Source organism: Rissa tridactyla, chromosome 21 (assembly GCF_028500815.1).
Source record: "Rissa tridactyla isolate bRisTri1 chromosome 21, bRisTri1.patW.cur.20221130, whole genome shotgun sequence".
In the NCBI taxonomy this organism is placed as follows: Eukaryota; Metazoa; Chordata; class Aves; order Charadriiformes; family Laridae; genus Rissa; species Rissa tridactyla.
Genome location: NC_071486.1, coordinates 5227113 through 5249272, shown reverse-complemented (window position 1 = coordinate 5249272; position 22160 = coordinate 5227113). Strand labels below are relative to the sequence as shown.

The 22160-nt window shown below is 56.2% G+C and overlaps 1 protein-coding gene across 2 annotated transcripts in view; it reads right to left on the bottom strand.

Moving 5' to 3' along the window:
- Nucleotides 1–19241, bottom strand: part of RASSF5 (Ras association domain family member 5) — a 35234-nt gene extending 15993 nt beyond the window's left edge. The window contains exons 1-2 of one of the 2 annotated variants that reach the window (XM_054181282.1): nucleotides 18905–19241; nucleotides 8396–8514 (exon numbers count right to left, since the gene is read on the bottom strand). In XM_054181282.1, coding sequence (XP_054037257.1) covers nucleotides 8396–8514; nucleotides 18905–19241 — 456 coding nt within the window. Of the gene's footprint in view, nucleotides 1–3283; nucleotides 3748–8395; nucleotides 8515–18904 lie in introns of those variants that run through there. The other variant, XM_054181283.1, reaches the window with a different exon arrangement.
- Between the last annotated feature and the right edge of the window lie 2919 nt (nucleotides 19242–22160).

Sequence of the window (22160 nt, the reverse complement as noted above, 5' to 3'; positions counted from 1 at the left end):
GCCAAGGACCAGGTTCCTCGGCTCCAGCCCCTTCTCCATCACACCCTGCAATGCACCAGGCAGAGCAATGTCCCCTTTGCCCACCCAGCGCAGGCAACACAAACATCGGCTGGTCACCTGCAATCCATGAACCAGCACAGATGCCGAACCCAACAGCTAGCCAATTCTGGGACTAGGGGTTTTCTCCAAGGCTGTCCGGGACCCTGGAGATCACCTCATCCAAGCCCCTCCTGGGTTTCGAGCACCTCCAGGGATGTAGCCCCCATCACAGGGGCCACCGCACGCTACTGCCATGGAGGGCTCAAAGAGAGGGAGAAAACAGACACAGGGCCAAACCCACCACTGTGGTGTCCTCCAACTCTTGCCCAAGCCCATGTAACTCCTCACTGGCCACCCCCTCCTGCACAGGGGACCCCCCCCCAGGGTGGTCTCTGCTCTGCGCCCCGCAGCCACCAGCACCTGGTAGCGCAGTACCAGCGCATCCCACCACGACGCCACAGCTCCCCTCCTCTTCAGCACAGGAGGCTTCGCCTGCAGGGACCCCTGCCCAGGCACGAACTTGGCCCCATCGCCCCCACCCCAGGACCCCACCCTGGGGGAACGTGCATTCCGGCCCTCCTGCTTTCTGTTCTTGGACAGAAACTTGCCCCTTTCTCCTCTAAGCCGGCTCTCCTGGCAGCCACTGATGCAGGACTCGAAGAGCAATTTTGCAGAGTTTTAAGCAATCAGGCTCCAGGCAGAAGCCACTGAAGCCATTCAGCTGAAGAGTCATGAAAATGCCAAGTAATAGATCTCTGGGGATGAGGTCACATCTGAGATCTAAACCGGTATTTTGCTAATGAAGAGTGATTGCGCTGACAGTTCTGAAAATAAAAAAGGAATTACAAAATTCCTAGAAAGAGTCTCTTCGGACTAATACAGTTATTTCAATCAGAAAAATCGTTTCTCTAATCATAGTGATCAAATTCCACTCTCTTATTTTTTTTAAATGGCGGGAGGCCTGTCTGTCTCCTCCTACCCCACATACAACGCATTTCCTCTGGGATGGTTTTCCGAGTCTTTTAAGACGCTCATCCCTAAGTTATATGTATTTAGCTTATTCCTGCCCAGCACAGGACGCCCACGGGCCAGCGGCTGCCGCACCGACCACACCGGGCATCCTGGGCTCGGGAATCATTCCTGGGCATCTAAGGGTGGACAAATGTTGCTGTTCCCAAACACACCCACAGCAGGTTAGCTCACTTTTGGGTCCAAGATGATGGGTTTTGCACATGGCCACAAGCAGGTACCCTACTTGGCAGTGAAATGCAACGCCGCTGCCACATGCGGAGCTCTTGCACAACCGTGCCGGTGGAAAGGTTCCACGTTCAATAACATCGCTCGAGTAAGATGCCAAGCAAGAAAGGGGGGACAGGGAGGGAAGCAAAACCCAAGGGAGATGTCCACCCTGGGGCTGTGCCTGTCTCCTGTCCCTCTGCTTTGCTGGCTGCTCCCCAGGGACATGCTCTCCTCCACACACCATCCAGCCCGGCCTCACCAGACCACCACCATCTCCTCCTCCTCCTCCTCCTCCTCCTCCTCCCCACCACGCTCCAGGGCCAGCTCCACCCAGAGCTGAGGTCCATCCTCACGCCCCCGCAGGACCTGCACCACCACCAATGCCCCAGCACGCCATGAACCCCCAAAAACCTTCTCCCACCAGGCCTGAGGATGGTTTGCACCCCCAGCCGGGGAAACGCAAGGACCCACCTCCACACACAGACCCATTACACAACACCACTTGCTTGAGCAGCAAATTTTGTGTATGTGGTTGGTTTGTTGGTTGTTTTTTTTTTTTTTTCCTTCATGCACAGGAACCATTTCCTCCCCGTAACACCAAAGCCCCGAAAGGCTCCATCTTCTCCAGCAGCCGTGATGTCTGTCGCCCACACCGGCCACATCCAGGTGAGGAGCCGGGTGAAAAGGGGCCACAGCAGCCCCCGGCCCCTCTGCGAGGGAGAGCTCCCGAGCACAAACATGATCTGGCTGATTTTAAAAGGTGGCTGAGGATCTGCAGTGCCCTGGCTCAAAAAGAACAGCGTTGAACCAGCGCGGGGTGCAGCGCCTATTGCACTAACGCCGTGCTCTTTTACGTCTCCTACACAAATGAATCATCAAATGACATTTAAAAACCAGCAGTACGTGTCGGTTAATCATAGCAAGAGGGAGCCGCTGGCTAACGGGGAATATCCCATGTTGAACCCAAGGGAGCATCTCTTCAAAGAAATTAAAATAAAATTACCAGCTGATTTAAACTCTCCCCCAGATCCAGCCCCCCCCCCTCAAGGAGAAGAGCCCAGGCGGGCGGCAGAGCCCTCCCGACTCCGCGCTGCAGAAAGCCGAACCCCAGAGCTCCTGCTGGGGATGGCAGCTCAGCAGCCTCGGGTGGGCAAACACAGCGGAGCCCCAAGAGCAGCGCGTCGGCGCTGGGGAATTTCTCAATTTTTTTTTTTCCTAAGTGAAAAAGCATCTCCCCGCGTCAGATCTCATCTCTCGGCTCTCGTTCCCGAGCAAAACCCCCCACTTCCGCAGCAGCGCCTTCATGCCTTCTCCTTTTTATGCTCAGTTCTGTGGTTGGGGCCCCAAAGTTTATGACAGGGATGATTGTGATTCTTCTTTAAAATAGACACTTAAAAAACATGAAGCGGCCTTGTCAGTATTACTGATAGAGAAATCTCGCCCTGGGGTGAAGCGCTGCCCAGCCAAGTGCTCTCCCCTTCTCCAAGGGAGACGCATGCACCCACGCGCCCAGAAAAGGACCACATTCATCACTGCGTTAATAACTTTGCAGATTAATTTGCTCCTGTAACTTTCCCCATCTCCCTGTCGGTCCCCATCTCACCCGGCAGGTGCAATTTTCACCATTTTGCGAGGCCAAACCACAGGTCCCCGGCCGGCGGATGGCAGCTGGCAGGGTTGTCGCCTGCCCCCTGCCCCCCCCCCCCCAAAATAATGAAAAAAACACAAAACCACATTTGGAGTCGGCTCCTCCGCCGTGGATCCCCCCCAGGGATGAGATGGGGCAACACGGCATGCAAAAGGTTGAGACATGGATGAGGAAAGGCAGCGGGGAGCGGGCAGACCCCCCTCCCCGCCAGCAGCTCTGCCCTCCGCCAGCTGCAAGCTAATTTTGGCAGCACCTGCAGCCAAACGTGCAGGAGCCCAGACGCCCCCCCTCCCCGGCTACCAAACCCCCCACCTCCCGCCCAGCACAGCCCCTTCTCACTAGTTTTTAGGCTGTTACCTTGGCAGGGACCTTGTTCGGCGTGCTCTGGAAGAAAGAGGTTTTTGCCGTGAAAAAGCAATCCTCGAGGTCTTCATCCAAGCTACAGTAGCCGCTGCTCATGCTGCTGCCGATGGTCATCGAAGCCCAGCGGAGGCGAGAGGCCGAGGGGGCAGGGGGCTCGCCGGGGGGCTCGGGGGGCCGGCGACCATCGGCGGTCCCCGCTCCGGCTCCCGCTCTCACATCCTCAGCTCGCCGGCGCTTATCTGCAATAGCTCCTTCTGCTCATCCTCCAGAGCCAGCGGAGCTATTCCTCTTTAACAGGCAGCCGTGCCGGGTAACCCTTCCCTCTCCTCCTCCACCCGCCTCCCTGCGCAGCGGCGCTGGGGCAGCATGGAAGGGGCCGAGCTCCCCACTCGTTCCCTGCTCTCGGCGCCCGTCTTCGCTCGCCACCCGCCGTCGGGTCCCCTGGGCGCCCGCGCAGCATCGCCTCGCCCTCGCCGCCCCTTCCTGCACCCGCAGCCCTCCCGCTTCCTCTTGCGGCATTGCATTTCTCTCTGGGTTTGGCCCCGGGTACCCCCGGCACCTCCTTAGCTACCCAAAGTACGTCGCCATGGCAGGCTGGCTTCTTGCTCCTGCCCTCTTTGGGCATCCTGGAGAGCCGCGTTGCATCTGCTGCCTCAGGGAAGGAAGCCCAGGCTGGACCCAGCCTGACTGAAGGCGGTGGGGAAGGGGGGAGGCTGGCGAGGACGTGGCCTTGGACCCTCCTCGGGGGCACCAGGAGCCCCCGGTCACGCCCGGGGAGGCAGCAGGTGCCTCTCCGCTTCGCAGCTAATTTTAGAGCAGCAGAAGCGATTTCAGCAGCGCTGGCACCCGGCTGAGGCAGCTTCGACTGCAGCCCAGGAAAACGCCGTTCAGCTCCTCAGTCCTGTTAGCACGAAACACTCGCTCCAGACTGATTAAAATGCTGCGCTGGCCTCGGAAAGAGCCTCAGAGCCACAGCATCACCCCTGCTCTCCTCTCCCCCCGCAGAAACCCAGCCCGGCACAGTCCCATCCCGGGAACTGCCACCTCCATCCCTCTCCCTGGGCCCCTCCAGAGCCACCCCCACCCGCTAAATACCCTGCATTTTACCCAGCAGATTTTTAAAGCAGCTGTGACCTTCCTCCTTGGTGAAGATCACAGGTGTTTCTGGAGAGGCGGGCTGGGGAAGGGCTCTGCTCCCACAGGCTTCCATTCCCCTTTCTGCAGGGGGCTCCCAAGAGGGGCCATACATCCATGGGGATGCAGCACATCCCGGCACGGACTCTCCCACCAGTGTGGATTCACGAGCAGGTTGAGGGGACCAGATTAAAGCCTGACACACCGTGTTAAAAAGGACTCTGCTTCGGCAATGCGGTATTAACGTACGTGCTAACAATTCTCCACTACGCTTCAGAAAAGGAAGAGGGAACAAGGCCTGAGAGTATCGTGCCGCTGAATAAACCCATCCTATGCCCACACTTCAAATACTTTGCACAAGACCTGCCCAGCCAATCCACTAAAGAATAAAGAATTGCAAGAGGTACCGCAAAGGGCAGGGCCGAGTAGAGGTAGGGGAAGGTTTCCATGCCTGGGGCCAGCCTGGATCTGGAAAGCAAGGACTAGAAAGAACGTAGCTGTGATGGAGAGCTACAAAATCGCGGGAGACGTTCACATGAAGGACCCAGCACATTGAACACCGAGAGGAGGATGCCTTTCCAGGCCATGCACCATTTTCAGAACTTGTCACTAGGTGTTCTGGAGGTGGATGCGCAGAGTCAGGCTCATCCGAGAGCTCACTGACAGCTAACAGAAACGACGGTTCAGATGCAACGCCAAGGAGCGCACACGGCACTGCTCGCAGGGAGGCCGCAGCAGCACTGCACCATCCTTACCTTGAGGTTTCTGGTCTCTCCTGCAACATTCACCACCCAAGCAGAGAGAAGCCACCGCCATGCCCAGATGGCAGTTCTTACATTAATTCCTTCACATCCTTTCCAAGGCACAACTTTCACCATCGCTAAGTGCTATTTTTATGCCAGGCCAGCGAGCAGCAGCCTTGGCTCTACTCCCCAGCTCGACCATCCGCAGTAGGACCATCAGCGAACCCTTCCTGTAAACTGGGGCTATCGCTCCCTCCTTCGGGTCACAGGGCTCTTTCGACTGGTCCAAAAGTTCTCCAAGACCTTTGCACAAACTGCCATCCGCACACAAAAGACTCTTCCCCTCTTGATACATTGCAGATGGTGTTTCACACCCTTCCATCTGTATCTGTTAGCTGAAGGGCTTAAATTGCTACAAGCCTCCGATAGCTCCGTACCCCACAGCCAGCGGCATCCCATGAATACAAACCGGGATGTCAATGTAAAGACTGGCGGGAGGACACAACATCTGCATCTCAAAGAGGGAGGCAAGCATCCAAATGGCATATTTACAAAGCAACTTGTAACAGTGCAAATAAATAAGCTCTCCTCTTAGCAGCACGCGTGCTTCTGCCGGGGCGCAAACCTCCTCAGCTTCACAAGGCTATATTTAGAAGAGAGAAAGGCTTAAATTGAGCATGTGCCACACGAGCAGAAAGTGAGCGTTGGGCCGATGCATGGCACAGGCGTCGAGTCTTCACCAAAGCCTCAGCCCAGGGGGAACAGGGCGCCGCCAGCTTTGCTGCGCCCCACGCGAAGCTGGGTCCACTCCCACCGCTTTGCTCCATGGGCTTCTCCAAAAAGTTTTTCCACTGCGGTCCACCTGCTCGGGAGACCGGCTCCTTAAAAAAACAACCAAGCAGAAAAAAAACCCAAGCAATTTGGACCCGTTGGCTCGGCAGCAGCTCCAGTTAATGGTTACCTGCACAGCGGCCCCCCCGAGAACCCACCCACCGGTGACCTGCACCAGTTCGCAGCTGCGAAGGGCACGACCAGCTCTGCTGAAACCAGGGACCACGCTCCTGGTGCTGCTGAGGCTCCGGTCAGCTTCAGCGGAGTCTGGATTTCACCCAGGGAGGCTAATCGGGGACCCAAATGTAACGCACTCCTAAGTACTTTGCTGGATCAAAGCCCAAATTATTAATGCCTGGTATTACACGGTAACACCACTTAACTACGTGATATTTAAGTAGCTATTTCTCTGACGCTTCTAGCTTGCTTACATTTGATACTACTACTTAATGACTTCCAACTATGCCAGCTATTAATTTAAGTTTCTTGTGTTTTCTTGTGCAATCCCTCTCTTCCCCGTCAGAGTATTCAGGCACGCTGTTAGTCTCCTTCTGGAATATTGACACTGTTTTCCCTCCGTCCTTCTTTTAGGCAGCAAAACCTGCTTGGCCAACACGAACACACCAGGAACGTGGCTGTGCGCTCAGCTTTACGGGCTCGGATCAGGTATACTTGAAGACGGTTTTTCCCTGGCTATCCATCGTCCACAAACAAGAACGGAGCTTTATTGCAGTGATTTACCCTCGTTCACCCTGAAACCACCCCCCCCGCCTTTCATCCTTTCCCAGCCCAAGTAACGAGACTCCAGACGGGGCTTTGCTGTACGGAGGGTCCAGAGGTGCGATCCCCGAGCGGGACCTCGGGATGGGTTTATGGATTTCTGTTTGCTGCTGTAATTGGAGAGACTTTTGTTTCCTTGGCACAAAACGCCTCCCCCCTCCCCGGGATCACACCGGAGATGTGTCAGAGTGATGAATTGCCACGAAGCGCAGGCTCCGTGTTTATTACTGGGACCATCAATAACCCCCAGCTGGTGTTATCACTCTGAAGAAGAAACAAGCCTTTCTAATTTTTCTAAAAATCAAGCTTTTCTCATGCTGCTGGGGGAAGCCCAGTGACATCCGAAGGAGATGTAAACACACCGAAATCTGGCTTCACACCCATACACAAATACCTCCAGGCTCAGTGGAGAATTCATTCAGAGTCCCTTTGTAATGCATAATTTACAGAATAAATCCCACCTAACTTCATGTTCCTTCCTGACCATTTTCTTCCGAGCAGCAATCGCCGAGCCACGTGCCGGCACGTCCGAGCTCTGCAGAACTTGCACAGCAAAGTGCAGACGACAAGCAAACCCCACCGCCGGCTCCTCATGTTTCCTCAACAGAAACCCCCCATCTTCTTTGAAATAAAATGAACATTTCCATTTCCAATTCCACACAAGTGCATCAAGGTCCTCCACAAAGAGGAATATAAATGCACCATTATAAGGAAGGCGAGAACACAGTTTTAAAAAAGCATATAGGGATTGACGCGGCTCTGTGCAAGTCAAATCCCCTTCAGGCAGGCTTCTAAGCGATGTTTTAAGCTTCCAGCACTAAGTATCTTACATCTCCGCCTGTGCGGCATCGGCCGGTCTCACTGCGCCCTGCTGAACACGCTGCAGCCCGTCCCGGCAGACACCCACGCGGCATCGCAGACACCAGGGACCCCCGGGGGGATTAAGCAAGTAGCTTAAGCCTTCCGGAGTGGCCCCGGGGATTACTGCACACCTCTAATACAGATTGAAGGGTCTCGATCTCCTGGGACTCCTGAAACTCTTAAGTCAAGGCAATCAAGCCAGAGACTGAGAGTGGATCTCATCAATGCTAAAAAATACCTCAAGGGGGGGTGTCAGGAGGATGGGGCCAGGCTCTTTTCAGTGGTGCCCAGGGACAGGACAAGGCGTAACGGGCACAAACTTGACCATGGGAAGTTCCATCTCAACACGAGGAGGAACTTCTTTGCTGTGAGGGTGGCAGAGCCCTGGCACAGGCTGCCCAGAGAGGTGGGGGAGTCTCCGTCTCTGGAGACATCCCAACCCCGCCTGGACGCGTTCCTGTGCCACCTGCTCTGGGTGACCCTGCTCTGGCAGGGGGTTGGAGGGGATGATCTCCAGAGGGCCCTTCCCGCCCTGTGATTCTGATACAGGCGTGACGTACGCGGCACACACGGTGATGTACACGGCACACGGGTGCTGGCTGGGTCTGCGGGACCGATGGGCTGACCTCTCTGACAGACCGCCCTCCTGTAAAACCCTTCGGGAGCAAGAAACCAGGTCTCTGAAGGAGACACAGTTGGTCACCACGACGCTGTCACCCCCCCACGGAGACATCCCCCCCCAGCCTCCCCGTCGTACCTGGCTGCAGGGCGGCAGGAGGGTGCTCTCGGGCGAGAGCTGGCTCTGGCACTGGCCCGGCTGACGGCAGTCCAGCTGGATGAGGCTGCGGCACTCCTGGTGGCACGTGTATCGGCAGTCTGCACGGGGAGAAACCAGAGCGTGAGGCACCCGAGAGCCACAGCCGGCTGTCGACGAGCAGTGGGGGAACCCCGGGAAGGGATCAGACACCTGCCGGGGGGCAGACGGATGCTCAGACCGATGCTCGTGGGTACTGGCACGGCCAGAGCTGCCGGCCAGGCACACATCCCCATTCGGGCACACTCCTGCAGATGGGGACAGGTACCAGAATACCTCATCCACCACTAAAGTTGCTCTCACATCCTCTGCCTGGGGAAATCTGTATTTCTTGCTGCAATGCTCTGACACAGGCCGCGTTCCTGCCTTGCGTCCTGCTGCCTTTCCCCTGACCTGCTGGCACCTCAACATACAAAGTAAAGAACGTGCTCCAGTCCCACCAAACCCGGTGGGTACGCCATTCCCCAGCTACGCTCCTTGGAGATGCCACCTGCACAGAAGCTTGGCCACTTCTCGAGGAAAGGACGCTTCATTGTCCAACATCAGGAAGGAAAAAAACATCTTTATATTAGAGAGAAGTCAAAGTATTTAAGGTCACTAAATATGACCACTTCAAAGGCCAGTACAGTGACCGAGGCATGGATCTATCATCAGACTCTGCCAAAAAGCCATCCCTGGAGAGGGTACGGACATGTCCCTTGCCCTGGCAAAGGCTGTGACCTCCCACCCCAGGGCAGATGCTGCCCAGGTGCAGCGAGGGATTTATGTGGGTTTTTTTGGATGCTGACCCATCCTGCTGTAAGACATTAACTAGTTTCAGGCAGGAATTGCACAGACGGCTCCGCAGGGCCCAGGTTTAACCTCTTCAGGCGCAGGGTCCTGCTCGCCCATGGCCCGCGGCTGCCGAGGGGCAGCACTGGGCACAGCCACCTCCATCCACCAGACACAAGGGCTATCGCACAGCCGCGGCTATTAGTCCCCCAGCCCTTTCCCTCAGCGCCCTGACTGCTCCATGCCCTCCCGACTGCAGCCAACAGCCTCCTCCCACTTTAATGGCCCTTCTGATCCTTTTAATTTTTAACTGTCGTACAAACAGCGTTAAATTTACTTTTTACACTTCCCAAAATTCCACCGTCGTCACCGACCTGAAAAAAATATATCCCAAAACCAAGGTAAGAGAGTTCACTCCACAGGAGACGGGACTGAGCGCTCATCCCTGCCACCCTGCTCCAAGCCAGCGAGCTTGTATTTTAAATACCCTTCTTTTTTCTTTTCTTTTTTTTTCTTTTTTCTTTAGCATTTGGGTCGTTGGTTTTGAATACCTGGGGCTTGCAGGAATGCAAAGGAATATCCCACGTTTGCTCTGGAAACAGGGATTTCTGCTCAGCTCTGCTGAATGCTCGCACACGGGAATGCCCGAGTGCGAACGAGAGGAGCCGAGCCACCGCTGGGAGCTGGTGCCTGAGGGGGAAAACCATCAGTCTCCAGGGGAAACAGGGAAATCATTTATCATTTAACATTCATCTGGCATGAGCTGTCTATCATCCTCCTATTCCAAGCCAGTTGTCTCTAAGTGAGCCTGGGGGAAAGCAAGGAGATTTGCCTTTTTTTTTTTTTTTTTTTTAATTAGAGATAAGCTGCACAGTTACATGGTAATTTAATGCATGACCTTTTGAGCAACTGGAACAGCCTTTTAATGGGGGACATTCGCCAAATCTTTGCTGGAGGTGCCAATTTGAGGATGCTCCAGTTGCAGGTTCACCTCAGCATCTGATGCCAGCAGAGAATCCCTTCTGCCTATTCGGTCCAGGATTTTCAGATTTGGGCAGCTGCCTCCTGCCCCCCCGGAAGGCTCCGGCATCTCCAGCCAAGGAGGTGCATGGTGAGAGGTTTGAAAAACGTAATACGGGCCACAGAAATTACAGTTCCCAAGCACACCTCCAGATCAGGCCCATTACGGCCAGGCATTTCTTTATGGGATTAAGGCATGACACCTCCTTAGTCACCGTCACCTATTAACCGACCTAATCACTCAGCATCCGGCAGGGAACACTAATTTTAGAAACCCAGCACAGCTTTAGGAAGCAGCCACGTGACAGGTTTGCCAAGAGGAGCAGGATGCCTCCACTTACGCTTTAAGATAATTTCCATTCCAGTCAAAAAAAGTAACACTTGGAAATGTACTTTCTTAAAAAAAAAAAAAGTGTCACATCACTACACTGTGAAAAACTTTGGTGGCTGAAAGGAATTTCCCATTCTCCACAGATAAAGTTTCTCAGGGGGATAAAGATGGACAGAGTGAAACAGTCCAATAAAGATGCCCATCAAGATGCCTAAATATAGGACTGGAGTCACCCCCTGCCCACCCCCATCCTCCCACTCCCACCCCTCAAATTCCACAGATGGAGCATCTTTCGATCCGACTGCAACGCCAGCCCAAGGTCTGTAGGTTGGGGTGAGAAAAGGCCAGATCCTGGCCCCAGCGATGACAGAGGGTCCAAGAGCCCGACCCCAACGATCACACGTGGCTTTTACCCACAGAAAAACCTCCTGCAACCCCGCATGGGAGACCAGACACCATTGCCCCCAAAATTAGGATGGAAAGGGTCTAAACCATCCCAACATCTCCCCTGTGATGCTCTTAAACTCTGTTTTCTGGCCAAAGTTTGTGGTTCCCGCAGCGGTGCTGGGCTGCCAGCCCCGGCACGCGTGGGACGGCAGAGGAGCGCTGTCGAGAGGGCACAAGCTACACAAAAACCCCTTGAGTGATGTTAAAATGAATCATGAAATTGCAGGAGTTATCTTAAAACTCAGGTTCCTCGTTTGTTAAGGATCCTGGCGTTCATTAAAAAAACAAAACAAAACAAAAGGCAAATCAGAAACGCTCCCAACAACAGCAAAGTTAAGGAAAACCTTTGAAGCGCGACCCAGCTGCCATGGGAAGGCCCAGAGACAGCCAAGAATGAAAAATAAAGCGTTATGTGTTTTGAAAGCATGGAGACCCCCCAGGTGTTCGAGCACCGGAGCGGACGGTGCTGAAGAAAGGAGCTTTCCCCCGTTCTCCTTCAGCCAGCCCACGCGCACCTCTAAACGCCGGCTACACGCGGGTTGAATTTTGCAAGCTGCGCCGCTTAAGCGTGAGGGCTCGGTGGTGCCTCTGCCCTCGCTCGGAGACGCCCGACGTCACTTGGGGTGACCTCAGGGACGGCAGCAGGATGTGGCCCCGCAACACCACGACAGCCAGCGGCGTCTCCTGCTGCCGGGAGGGGACAGGGCAGGACCTGCGGCATCGCCACCAGTGCCAGCACACGCAGGGCGAGTGCGGCGAAGGGACCTGGTTTTCCTGCGAAGCACTTTGACGTCCCCCACGGCAACGATCCAGCCCCGTCCCTCCTTCAAGCCTGCAGCTCCGTCACTGGAGGTCTCAGCTGGTTTAGGTCTAAATCAGGTGGTTTGGGTTTAGTTTGTTTGCAAACACAGGTGAAACGCAAGGATGGTTTGCTGTTTGTTCAGAGTAGACAGGACCCCCCTGGTGACAACGACCTCTCAGAAGGTCCCCGTGCCATCACCAGAGCTGCAGTGCGAACTCAGCTGCCAGGCAGATGCTCTGGAATCATTATTTACTAAAAGGCACATTTTCCTTTGGAGTGACAAGTGGGGCAGCTCTGACACTGAACAGGCTGCCCAGAGAGGTGGGGGAGTCTCCGTCTCTGGAGACATCCCAACCCCGCCTGGACGCGTTCCTGTGCCACCTGCTGTGGGTGACCCTGCTCTGGCAGGGGGTTGGAGGGGATGATCTCCAGGGGGCCCTTCCAGCCCCCACCATTCTGTGATCCTGTGACACACCGAGCTGCGCTCTGCCACAGTGCTCCCAAGAGCGGGGCTGCAGAAGGAGCCTGAGCCGAAGCTGAAGCCACCTGGTGCCACCGGCGCGGTGGGAGGAGAGTGTGACAGCCCCGGTACCTGCCGGGCATCACCAGCCGAGCTCTGCAGTGCTGACCAGAACACCGCAGGAATCCCATTACCCCTAATTAGCAGCAGAAAGCCCGCCCGCAGCAGCCGCCGCCAGCAAATACACCCCAACACCGCAATTTACGCCACCACCTACCTCCAGCCAGCGAGACCTCCCTGCTCGGCCTCCCCAGTAGCCGGAGTCCCTCAGACCAAGACTTGGACTTGGGAAAATGCCTGAATATTTTGCGAATTCTCTTCGTGACAAGCCCGAAGCAAGCGTCCGCCCCCGCTTTCCCGTCTGCCATCCCCGGAGAGGAGACGGAGAGCTTCCCGGGCACGCGGAGCCAGGCCAGCAGCTCCGCAACCCCCAACGCCGCCGGTTGCCAACCTGCATCGGTGCAAGCTACGTCTGCTTCCACCGGCCTTTCCTCCCACAGAGATAAAACACTGACACTGTCCATTTACAATCTCCTGCCATTTGACGGGTTTGTTTATTTATTTATTTTTTGAGCAGCGAGGCAGCATGCCGGCTCAGGGCTTGTGCATCTCTGGGCTTGTCCTGTTAGCCATGGAAAACTTTCTATTTCTGGGGCTTTTTGCTTGATAAGATAAAAGAACCCAACGGAAGAGATTAGCAAGAGAAAGCGCAGGAGCCAGCCGCGCGCTGGGAGGGCTCTTTCCAATACCCCCTCTTCACTTCGCTGCTTTTCCCCTGCGCTCTTCTAAAGTTTAAGGGAAAAAAAAAAAAAAGTCCCCAACGTTTAATCAAAGGTTAAATTAAAGGAATACACTGAGATTAACTATATTTATAATATTGATTTAAGCTCCGCACATAGCTAGCTAGGTTTTTAGATCAATGCTGCAGACCATTCACAGCATCTCTCAGTTACGACTCTACCGGGTGTCGGGTGATGGGGTGGGACGTGAACATCAGTTTAACAGCAGGCTTGAGATCTGCCACTTTGTACCCTCCACTCCACATCACAACTGTCCCCTCTCTGCTCAGCCAGCCCCTTACAGACACACCAGGTTTCCAGCACCCTGCACAACGCATCCTTGCGGGGAGTAACAAAGATGAACCTTAACTAATCCTAAAAATCACACCAAGGGGCATAAGCCACGAGTTAAACCACAGAGGGGACTTTTGTATTCACCCCTCGCTGTCCCAACACCTAGACAGCATCCCTGCAGCTACACGCGTCCCCGCTTCCCACACTGGGACCAGCAAACTCAACTAAACTTACTGGGCCAGGGACGAAGCAGGGGGAGAAAACAGACAGCCCAAAAACTAACCCGCAAAGTAAGAGCCGGAGGCTCGGCTGGTACGTCTCTCCATAAATCCTTCCCGAGGCACCGGACTGGATTGCAGCAAGAAACATCACCCTGAAGACCTGAGCTGCTGCAGGAGCCCCGGCAGCTCTGGGCAGGTCACCGTCCCTGCCCACGCCTCCATCTCCCCCGGGGAAGCGAACGCCCTGCCTCGGGGAACCCCGGCGGGCGGGATGCACCCCGGCACCCCACCCCGTCCTCGCCCGACCTCGGCAGCGCCCGCCCGGCAAGCGCCATCCCAGTCACCCGGCAGCAGGAGAAGCCTCAGGAATCTGTCTGGACCGGCTAAATGGGACAGAAATGCAAAGTACTGTGGGTCCTGTGAACTGTTAGCAATTATTATTTACAGTGGCAAGAGCAGAGACACGACAGGGCGTGGGAGGACGTGGTGGAAGAAGAGAACATGAAACACCACCGTGTCCCAGAGAGCACCAGCGGCGCGAGCGGAGCCTCATCCCGGCAAAGCTGGGCCAGGCTTTTTAAGAGCTTCCACACCTGCTGAAGAATTCATTATCTTAAGCAAACATCTACTTGACAACCAGTAATATTAGAACTGCAGTTTGCTCGACAAACTAGAAAGAGAAATGGTGTGTGTTTAACCAACTTCCTCCTTAAGGAAATAGGTCCTGATTCAGCACAGCACTGGAACGCAGAATTAACTGCTCTGAGAGATAAGGGTGGCTTCAGACCAGAGGCATAAACCCAGACAGACGCTGAAGTGCTTCACTGAACCAGGTCCATGTCGCAAGATCCACAGATCAAAATCTGGCTTGAGGTACAGCTGCGTTTGGCACCAAGATGGCCAGGCGCTGGACGCGCTCCCGGGTTTTCCTCGAGGCAGAGCCTCACAACAGCCCTCCCGGCAGGGGAGCACGGAGAGCTGGAGGGATTTTTCTTGCAAAGAAGCAACTGAGCCAACAGTGTCCTATTCCCCTAACACCATGGCCACCAGAGCCAAGAGCCACCCTGCCGAGCGGGGAGGGCATCCAGCTCCAGCTGCCCGCAGCTCTGCCGGGGACACCACAGCTCCCGCAAACACAGACTACTCGTGGTCACTCCATCCAGCATCACCCACCTGGACCAAGGAAACAACTCCATGGGACATCATCAACATGATCCAGGAAATACGTGGGCGGCAAATCGCCCCTCCCCCAGCTGCCAGGATGAGAGAGGCCACGGGGGAGCCCCCCCAGCACAGACACGGGATAACCACCCCGGCCAAACCAGAGGCTGGAGCAAGGTGAAGGAGCAGGCACAGTGCTGAGCCGTTGCTGGGACGGGTCTCACCACCAGTTTTTCAAACGGCTACAGCACCAGAAACAGGAATTTTATATCAGCCCCTGCATCACGGGTACAGCGAGGATGAGAAACTCCCCCAGGAAGAACCAGTCCATCTCAGGGTGAACTGGGATGGAAAGGGAGCAAAGCAGCCGGCCCATGCACAGGTTGGGCTCTCGCATAATTTTGCTGCCTTGAGCCACGAGATCCCCGGCCACCAGCGACCAGCCCCACCCCGTGCGGCACGGAGGGACCCTGAGTCGCCAGCGCCACGCTACCAGGAAAAAAAAAAAAAAAAAATGCAAAATGCGAAATAAAACACGCTGAAGGTTTTGAAGCTGCGTTAGTCACCGCTGCATTCAAACGACTGCACCCCGCCCCACCAGAACAAACACCAAAAAAACCCACAGCAAAGATGCACCTCCGCGACCTGCCTGTCCAGCCCCTTCTCCCTGCAACCTGCCCGTCCAGCCCCTTCTCCCCAGCTGCAGCAGCCTCTTGTGTTGGGAAAAGCTGCCGGCAGCATTTACACATTTACACTCCTGCAGCGAGATTATTTTTTTTTCTTTTTTTAATACTCACACAGGCTTTGAAAGGTGCCAGCAGCACAAAGGCACGTACATGAGGTAGGAGATACTTAAGGCACAGCGTGTAATGGCAGAGCTACTCCTCACGCCCAATTGCATTCCTGCTGAGACTGAAGACAAGTATTTTTAACGAACACAGGCAGGACGGCCTGGGGTCAGTCGCTCCCGAGCTCCCACCGCCCCATCCCTTCGTGTTGACGCCAATGGGAGCAGAACGCTCGATGTCTGTCACGCACAGAACTGACCTAGAGGCTCCCGATAAAGGCAGTGAAAAGGCTCCCGATGTCTCAGACCTCGTCTGCATGAGCCCCAGATGCAGCACCCGTGGGTACGACGGGAGCTAAAACCTCAGTAAGAGCCTGTCCACCGCTGCCAGAGCCAGAAGACTCATTCAGGACCTCCTAAACCTGCCAGATACCCGAGGAAAGTCGCTCAAGGGGATCATTTTCCTCATTCTGGGACTCGCCAGGTCTCTGCCCCCAACACTTCCATCCAGACCCCCGGCTGGAAGAGGAACCGCAGCGCACGCGTCCCACGCTAGCCTGGGAAAGATGGCTCCACGGTGCTTGAGAGAAGGGAAATGGAGCCGAGAGGATTTCAGTGCAACTCTGGTTGGCACGAAATGCCCACGGCCAAAACCCCCCTCCCCCCTCAGCAGCAGGGCCAGCTCCCGCTGCCCCTTCCCTTTTCCCAGGGCAGACCCAGAACTGGAGCTGGGAATGCTGCAGAGCGCGGTGTCCCCCTCCCTGGGGCCAGGCACCATCCCACACAGGACACCGTGCCCACGGCATGGACAGGAAGGGAGATGGACCGTTTGGGGAGGGAGGAGGAACAAATACCGCTTTCGCATTTTACTAAAGAACCCCAGATCTGATGCAAATAAAAATAGGCCAGAACTGTACAAACAAAAACCTGAGTATCCTCAGGCTGCAAGTCAAAAGCAAATAAGCAGCAACTCCGCATCAGAAGAAAAAGAAATGTTCACCAAGGGAGGACAGCACACCCTGTCTGCAGCTCTCGGGCATTTTTAAAAGGATATACTATTGGGATGACAGGGAATGCTGAGGCTGTAACGAGCATCTCCACAGAAGTTCCCCTTCCCTCCCCCCCCAGCAATGCTGCCTGGTTGTTTGGGGAATTTTAGAGGCAGAACTACTCCCACAGTCTGAATAATTCTCCTCTGAAATGAAAAGGGAAATAGAGTTATTTAAGTTTTGTTTCAATATAACTATGGAAAAAATCCTGCCAGAGGAGAAGTCCCTCAAAACAACCATTTATAGTATCAGCCGCACCACAGAATTCTGTCAATTATTACTTTAGACCGGGATTTCAAAACACACAGCCCAGTATCTCACCTCGCGCATGAGCCCTGTGGCAGCTTTGCAGGACTACCTGGTGAAAGACAAGAGCCCCGACAGAGTTTTGTTTTGCTTCGAATAAACTCGCGCTTATTTCTTTAAGCAGGCTCATTCACACCTTTGCTCCGGTGCCCAAGCAGGGCAGAGCCGCCGGCCCCCGGGAACACTGGCCTTTACTGCATTTGGAGGGAGTTAATCAGGAACAGCAGCCAGAAGGCAAAGGTACGGGCCAGCAAAACGTATTTGCATCACCCCCTCTCAAACGACGCACCACGCGGCAAGTTCATCGGCCCCGGCGTGTTCCTGCGTCACGTTGTGCTGGCCGCGTGGTGATGGCTGGGTTACATTTAATTAACAGCAGTCAGTGCTAAAACCTTAATGCGATGCAGCAGGGCCATATGGCACGGCTGTCTCTCCCAATTGCCCTTCATTTCCAAACAGCGCCAGGAGGCACATGTAAGAGCCCTGCTCACGCCGTGCTATGCAAATCACCACTAGAAACATTTAATTGATTCATAATCTAAGGAAAGGCGAGCGTAAGAACCAGAACGGGCTGAGCAAGGGACTAATTGCCCCGGCGAGGCTGGTGTTAGAGCACGTGCCTGGCATAACCCCCGCAAACGAACCAGCAAACGAGCAACGAAGCTTCGCAGCTGCCAGCTGGGCCCCGGGCAGGACACGGCTCATTCCCTCCCCCCAAACAACCACCAGCACCAACTACCTGCCCTCCACGCCGACGCTGAGGGTACCTGCGCCCCACATGCCCCTGCCTGGGTACGGGTGGTCGTGTGGGCACAAGGCTGGGGTGAATGGCATTGGCATTAGCAGCTTCTGCCAAAAAACAACAGGCTGAGCTGACCCCGACCGGCAGATCTTCGAGTCACTCAAACCCAAGCGCAGCTCTGCAGCTGCATCTGAAAAGACAAGTTTCCACCCAGCCTGCAGCAGGGGACGTGCCGAGGGACCACGCTGGGAAGGAGCAGTTTTGCTGCCAGCAGCCAGCGCAGCACACACCACCGAGTTACCCAGGACACAGGTTCCCTCAAACCTCCCCTGCCCCAGCCTCATCCCCCCACCCGCATCACCGCCGCCGCAACGACTAATGCAGGTGGCACCTTTCCAAGGACCACGCAAACGCCCCATGGCTCAAGAGCAGCCCCCCCAGGGACATGGAACACAAAGTGTGTGATGCTTACAGCCCCTCAGGGCCCCCTCCCACACGATGGAAAGATTTATCTCTCCTGCACAACACAAGAACGAACACAGTCTGTCTGACATGAGGAATACGCATCTTGGTGAATCTCACTGCTGTGGGCACTCTTACCTGGGGAGTTTGGGCAAAGCAAGGTGTCTGACAAACTTAATATTGCTAGAGGAATTTCCCCCTCACCGTAAAGCTTTACAAGCACAAATCCTCCCTGCTCACTGAGGAGATGCTGCCCAGCGCTGGTGCCAGCCCCTTCGCAACCCTGCCGATTAGCTGATACTCCCCGCTTTCCTGGAAAAGCTTCGTTTCCCAAATCCGCCCCGGCAGCACCTCCCCGCACCCGTGCCCAACACCCGGCGACAGCGGCCCCTTTTGCGGGGACACCCCGGCCAGGTCCCTTCCTCCCTCCAGCTCCCGGAGCGCAGCACCGGGACCCCCCCGCCCAGGGAATCCCGGCGCGGAGCCCTCCCCGCAAACCCGGCGGGTCCCCGCGGCACCCGAAATGGGGGGGGGGGGGGGGGCGGTCTGGGGGTCTACAGCGGGCTGGAAGGGGAGGAGGGGGGTCCGGTGCTGCCGCTGCGGAAGGAAGAGCCCGGGCAGGAGTGCGGGAAGGAGCGCGGGCAGGGCTGCGGTGCGGGACGGGGAGGCAGAGCTGCGGCGCGGGATGAAGAAGCAGGGCTGCGGTGCGGGCAGGGGGTGCGGGAGAGCGAGGCGCAGGCAGGGCGCAGGCAGCACTCACAGTCGCAGCGCAGGGCGCGCTCCCGCACCGCCTCTCCGCACAGGTCGCACCAGCCGCGGCGCGGGGGGCGGAGGGCGAAGCGGTGACCGTGACCGCGCTCCGACGGCTCCCCCGGGCCCGCGAAGATGCTCCGCACGTCGGGCAGCAACCGCGGGGCTCCGCCGCGCCTCCGCAGCCGCCGCCGCGCTGCCCTGGCCCCGCCGGGGCTCCCCGGGGACCGGCCGCCCATCATCGGCTCGGGGGGGAGCGCGGCGGGGCCCGGCGGCCGCCGGCGCATGGAAGCGGGCGCAGAGGGCGGTAGCGGGCGGGGGCACGGCCCCACGGCCGGCGAGGCCATGGGCTCGGAGCGGCGGGCGGGCGTGGGGCAGCGCAGGCGCCTTGGGCCGGCCCGGGGGGAGGAGACACGGCGGGGGGGCGGGGGGGTTGAGGACCGGGACTGGCCCTAGGGGGGACCCCTCCCGTGGAGACAACCCCCCCCCCCCTCCGCCCGAGGACCGGACCTCGGGTCCCCACCCGCGGCACCCATCAGCGGACCCCCCGTGCGAAACTTCCTCGTGGAAACTCTCCTCCCCGTGGGATTCCCCTCCCCGCGCCGTGGGATGTCCCCGCACTACACACGCACACCCCCCGTGGGAATTCCCCACCCCACCCCCCCCGGGGACCTGGGCTGCTGCGGGGAGTGCACGCATCGCCCCCGGGTCCGGGTCCCCCGGCGCAAAGCAGAGCCAGGGGCTTTCTCCCGTTTGGGCACAGCCACGTCCCACCCCGTGTCCCGGGCTCTGCCCCCACGGGAGCTGCCAGCTCGGGCGTGGGGCACTACCCCAAAACAGGCTGGGGCAGACGCTCTCCTGGCAGGACGCGTGTGCGTGGGGCAGGCTCTGGGGGCAGCTGGAGCAAATTACCTTTCCCCACTGCCACGCCAGCCGGGCTCCGGAGCGACGCTAAGGGCGGTGAGCCGAGGCAATTATCTCTCCCAGATGAGGCTCTTGTGGTTGTGGGAAATGCGAAAGGGAAAATATGATGGCCAAATTTTGAAGTGGTTCCGAGCAGGCTCCAGCTCCGAGGGCACCCGTGCCTGGCTAGCAAACCTCTCCCCTGGGCAACGGAGGGGAGCACGAGGGAGGGTGGCTGGACCAGGTGCTGCGTGGTCCTCTGCCGCTCCGGCAGTCTGATAACTAAGTGACTCTCTCTTCCTTTGAACCGGATATCGCTCACAATGCGGAGGTCCACTGTCACCGTAACACCTTTGAAGAGGCAAGAAATGAGCTATCGCCCTTTTCCCCTTTGTCCGGATGGAGCCCAGCACACAGAGAGGGTGACACGGTCACCCCGAGTCATGCAGGACGTGACTGGCCCTGCACTGCCTAGGCTGCGGGCTAGTGGGCTAACCCAGATCATCCCTTCTCTGCCGCCCTCAGTCACACTGGTTTAAATACGTAACTCAGACAGAATTGCCCCTCAGTTTCTTTGATCTGAGCGAGAGCAGCCAGGGGAAGAGGAAGAGGTGGCTGCAGCGAGTGCCGTGCTGGGCTCTGTGAATCCTGGCTTCTGGGCTCAGGGGAACCTGAATTTGATGTCTCTCGTGAATTCCCGAGGACAGGATAAGCCAAGGATATCTAAATCCTTTTCAAGGATTTTAATTTGAAAGATGGATTAAAACGCTGGCTCTAAGCTACAAAAGACTAGTGCCATAAGCAGTCACTATTAAGAGCTTCAAACCAAAGGAGCGATAATGCAGCTTGAAATATTCTAGTTTTGTTCTGTGCTAAGTAGCAAGATTAATTTTTGGAAGGTCTTTTTCTTCCCCATTCAAGATCCTGATTCACTTTCATGCGTCCTTTCCTTCTGCCTGAGAACAGCAGCAGATTTATTCCTGGGTTTCCCAAAAACTTGGTATTTTATCCTGTGTTGTTCCCAGACCATACATAGTATAAGGAATCACCTGCAGGAAAGCAAACGACCTCTCTGAGGGCAAAGATCTACCTGGCACCTGGCTGGGAACCCGCTAAAATCATTCTGGATGTTTGTTTTTCCAGTTCCATGCTGGGGCACAGTTTCAGTCTCAGTTCTGCGGTGTCGGGGTGGAGGAGGCAGGCGGGGATCTCCCGCTGCGCCCAGAGGGCTTTGCTTTCCCTCGCCCCCAAGGAAATCCCCGGAAAGCATGCAGACAGCTTCCCCCGGGAGATGCTCCAGCAGAGGCTGACATCCCCGGGAAAGTGCTCCCGGACGCCGGAGGAGCCTCTGCCCACGGGTGACACGCGGTGGCTGCATCTTGCTGACACGGCTGTGCCAGGGCTGGCCAGGGAAGCTGCAGACCTCAGCTTCTAGCACAAATAATTGTAGGATTTTCTGACAAAGTCGGAAGCTTTGGCTCATACCTGCACAAGAGATCTGGCAGGGTCGTTATCCTTCTCAGCTGTTTCTGCAGGTATTCAGGTCTGACAGCGTAGAAAGCTCTTTTAGGCCAAGGGTTAAAATATTTTGGGGAAAAAAAACTAATTAACATTGTCAGGAAAATTCCTGTTTCATTTGGATTCCAGGAGCCCCCTGTGCAGCTGCTGTGTTATGGCAGTTTAAGCATGACAGGGGCTATTAGCAAGAACTCTTTTTTCTTTTTGCCAAGAAATAAATCCCTTTTTGTCAAAGCCAAACATGTTCCAGGTCAAACGCTCAGCTGGTACGAATCAGCGCAGCTCCACTGAATCCGAGGAAGTGCGGCGGGAGACTCTGCCTGGGCTCCCTGCCCTGCTCCTACGGGGGATGTCAGTGAATTCGAGCTGGATCGAAAATAACGTTCGTTATAAAACTAGGAGAATCCTAGAAAATAATTTGCGGGAGAAAAGCCTTTAAGCGATGGCTTAGTTCCACCTCTTCTACAGTAGGCAGTTGGGTTTGACAGTCAGGATGTTGGTTTTTACAATTAAAACGAAAGGGGACGGTTGGTGCCAAATTCCGCTGGGGAAGGTTTCCGGGGCGGGGGGAGCTCCTGGGTGCGCTGGCCTGTTCTTACAAGAAAGCAAAGCCGGGCACAGCCCTGGAGCCGCCGTTCCTTCCTCATTTTGCTGCCGTGCTGAGACGCGGGCAGCGCTGCGGCAAGCTGTCCAGCTCCAGGGATGCGCTATTTTGCCTTATCTCTCCATATATCTCCCGGCAGAGGTTAGAAACATTTGCTGCCACGGTCAATCCGAGGAGCATCCGTGGCAGCCCCCCCTTTCCCTGTCCTTGCCTTGCCTCTGGGCACTGAAATGACATTGAG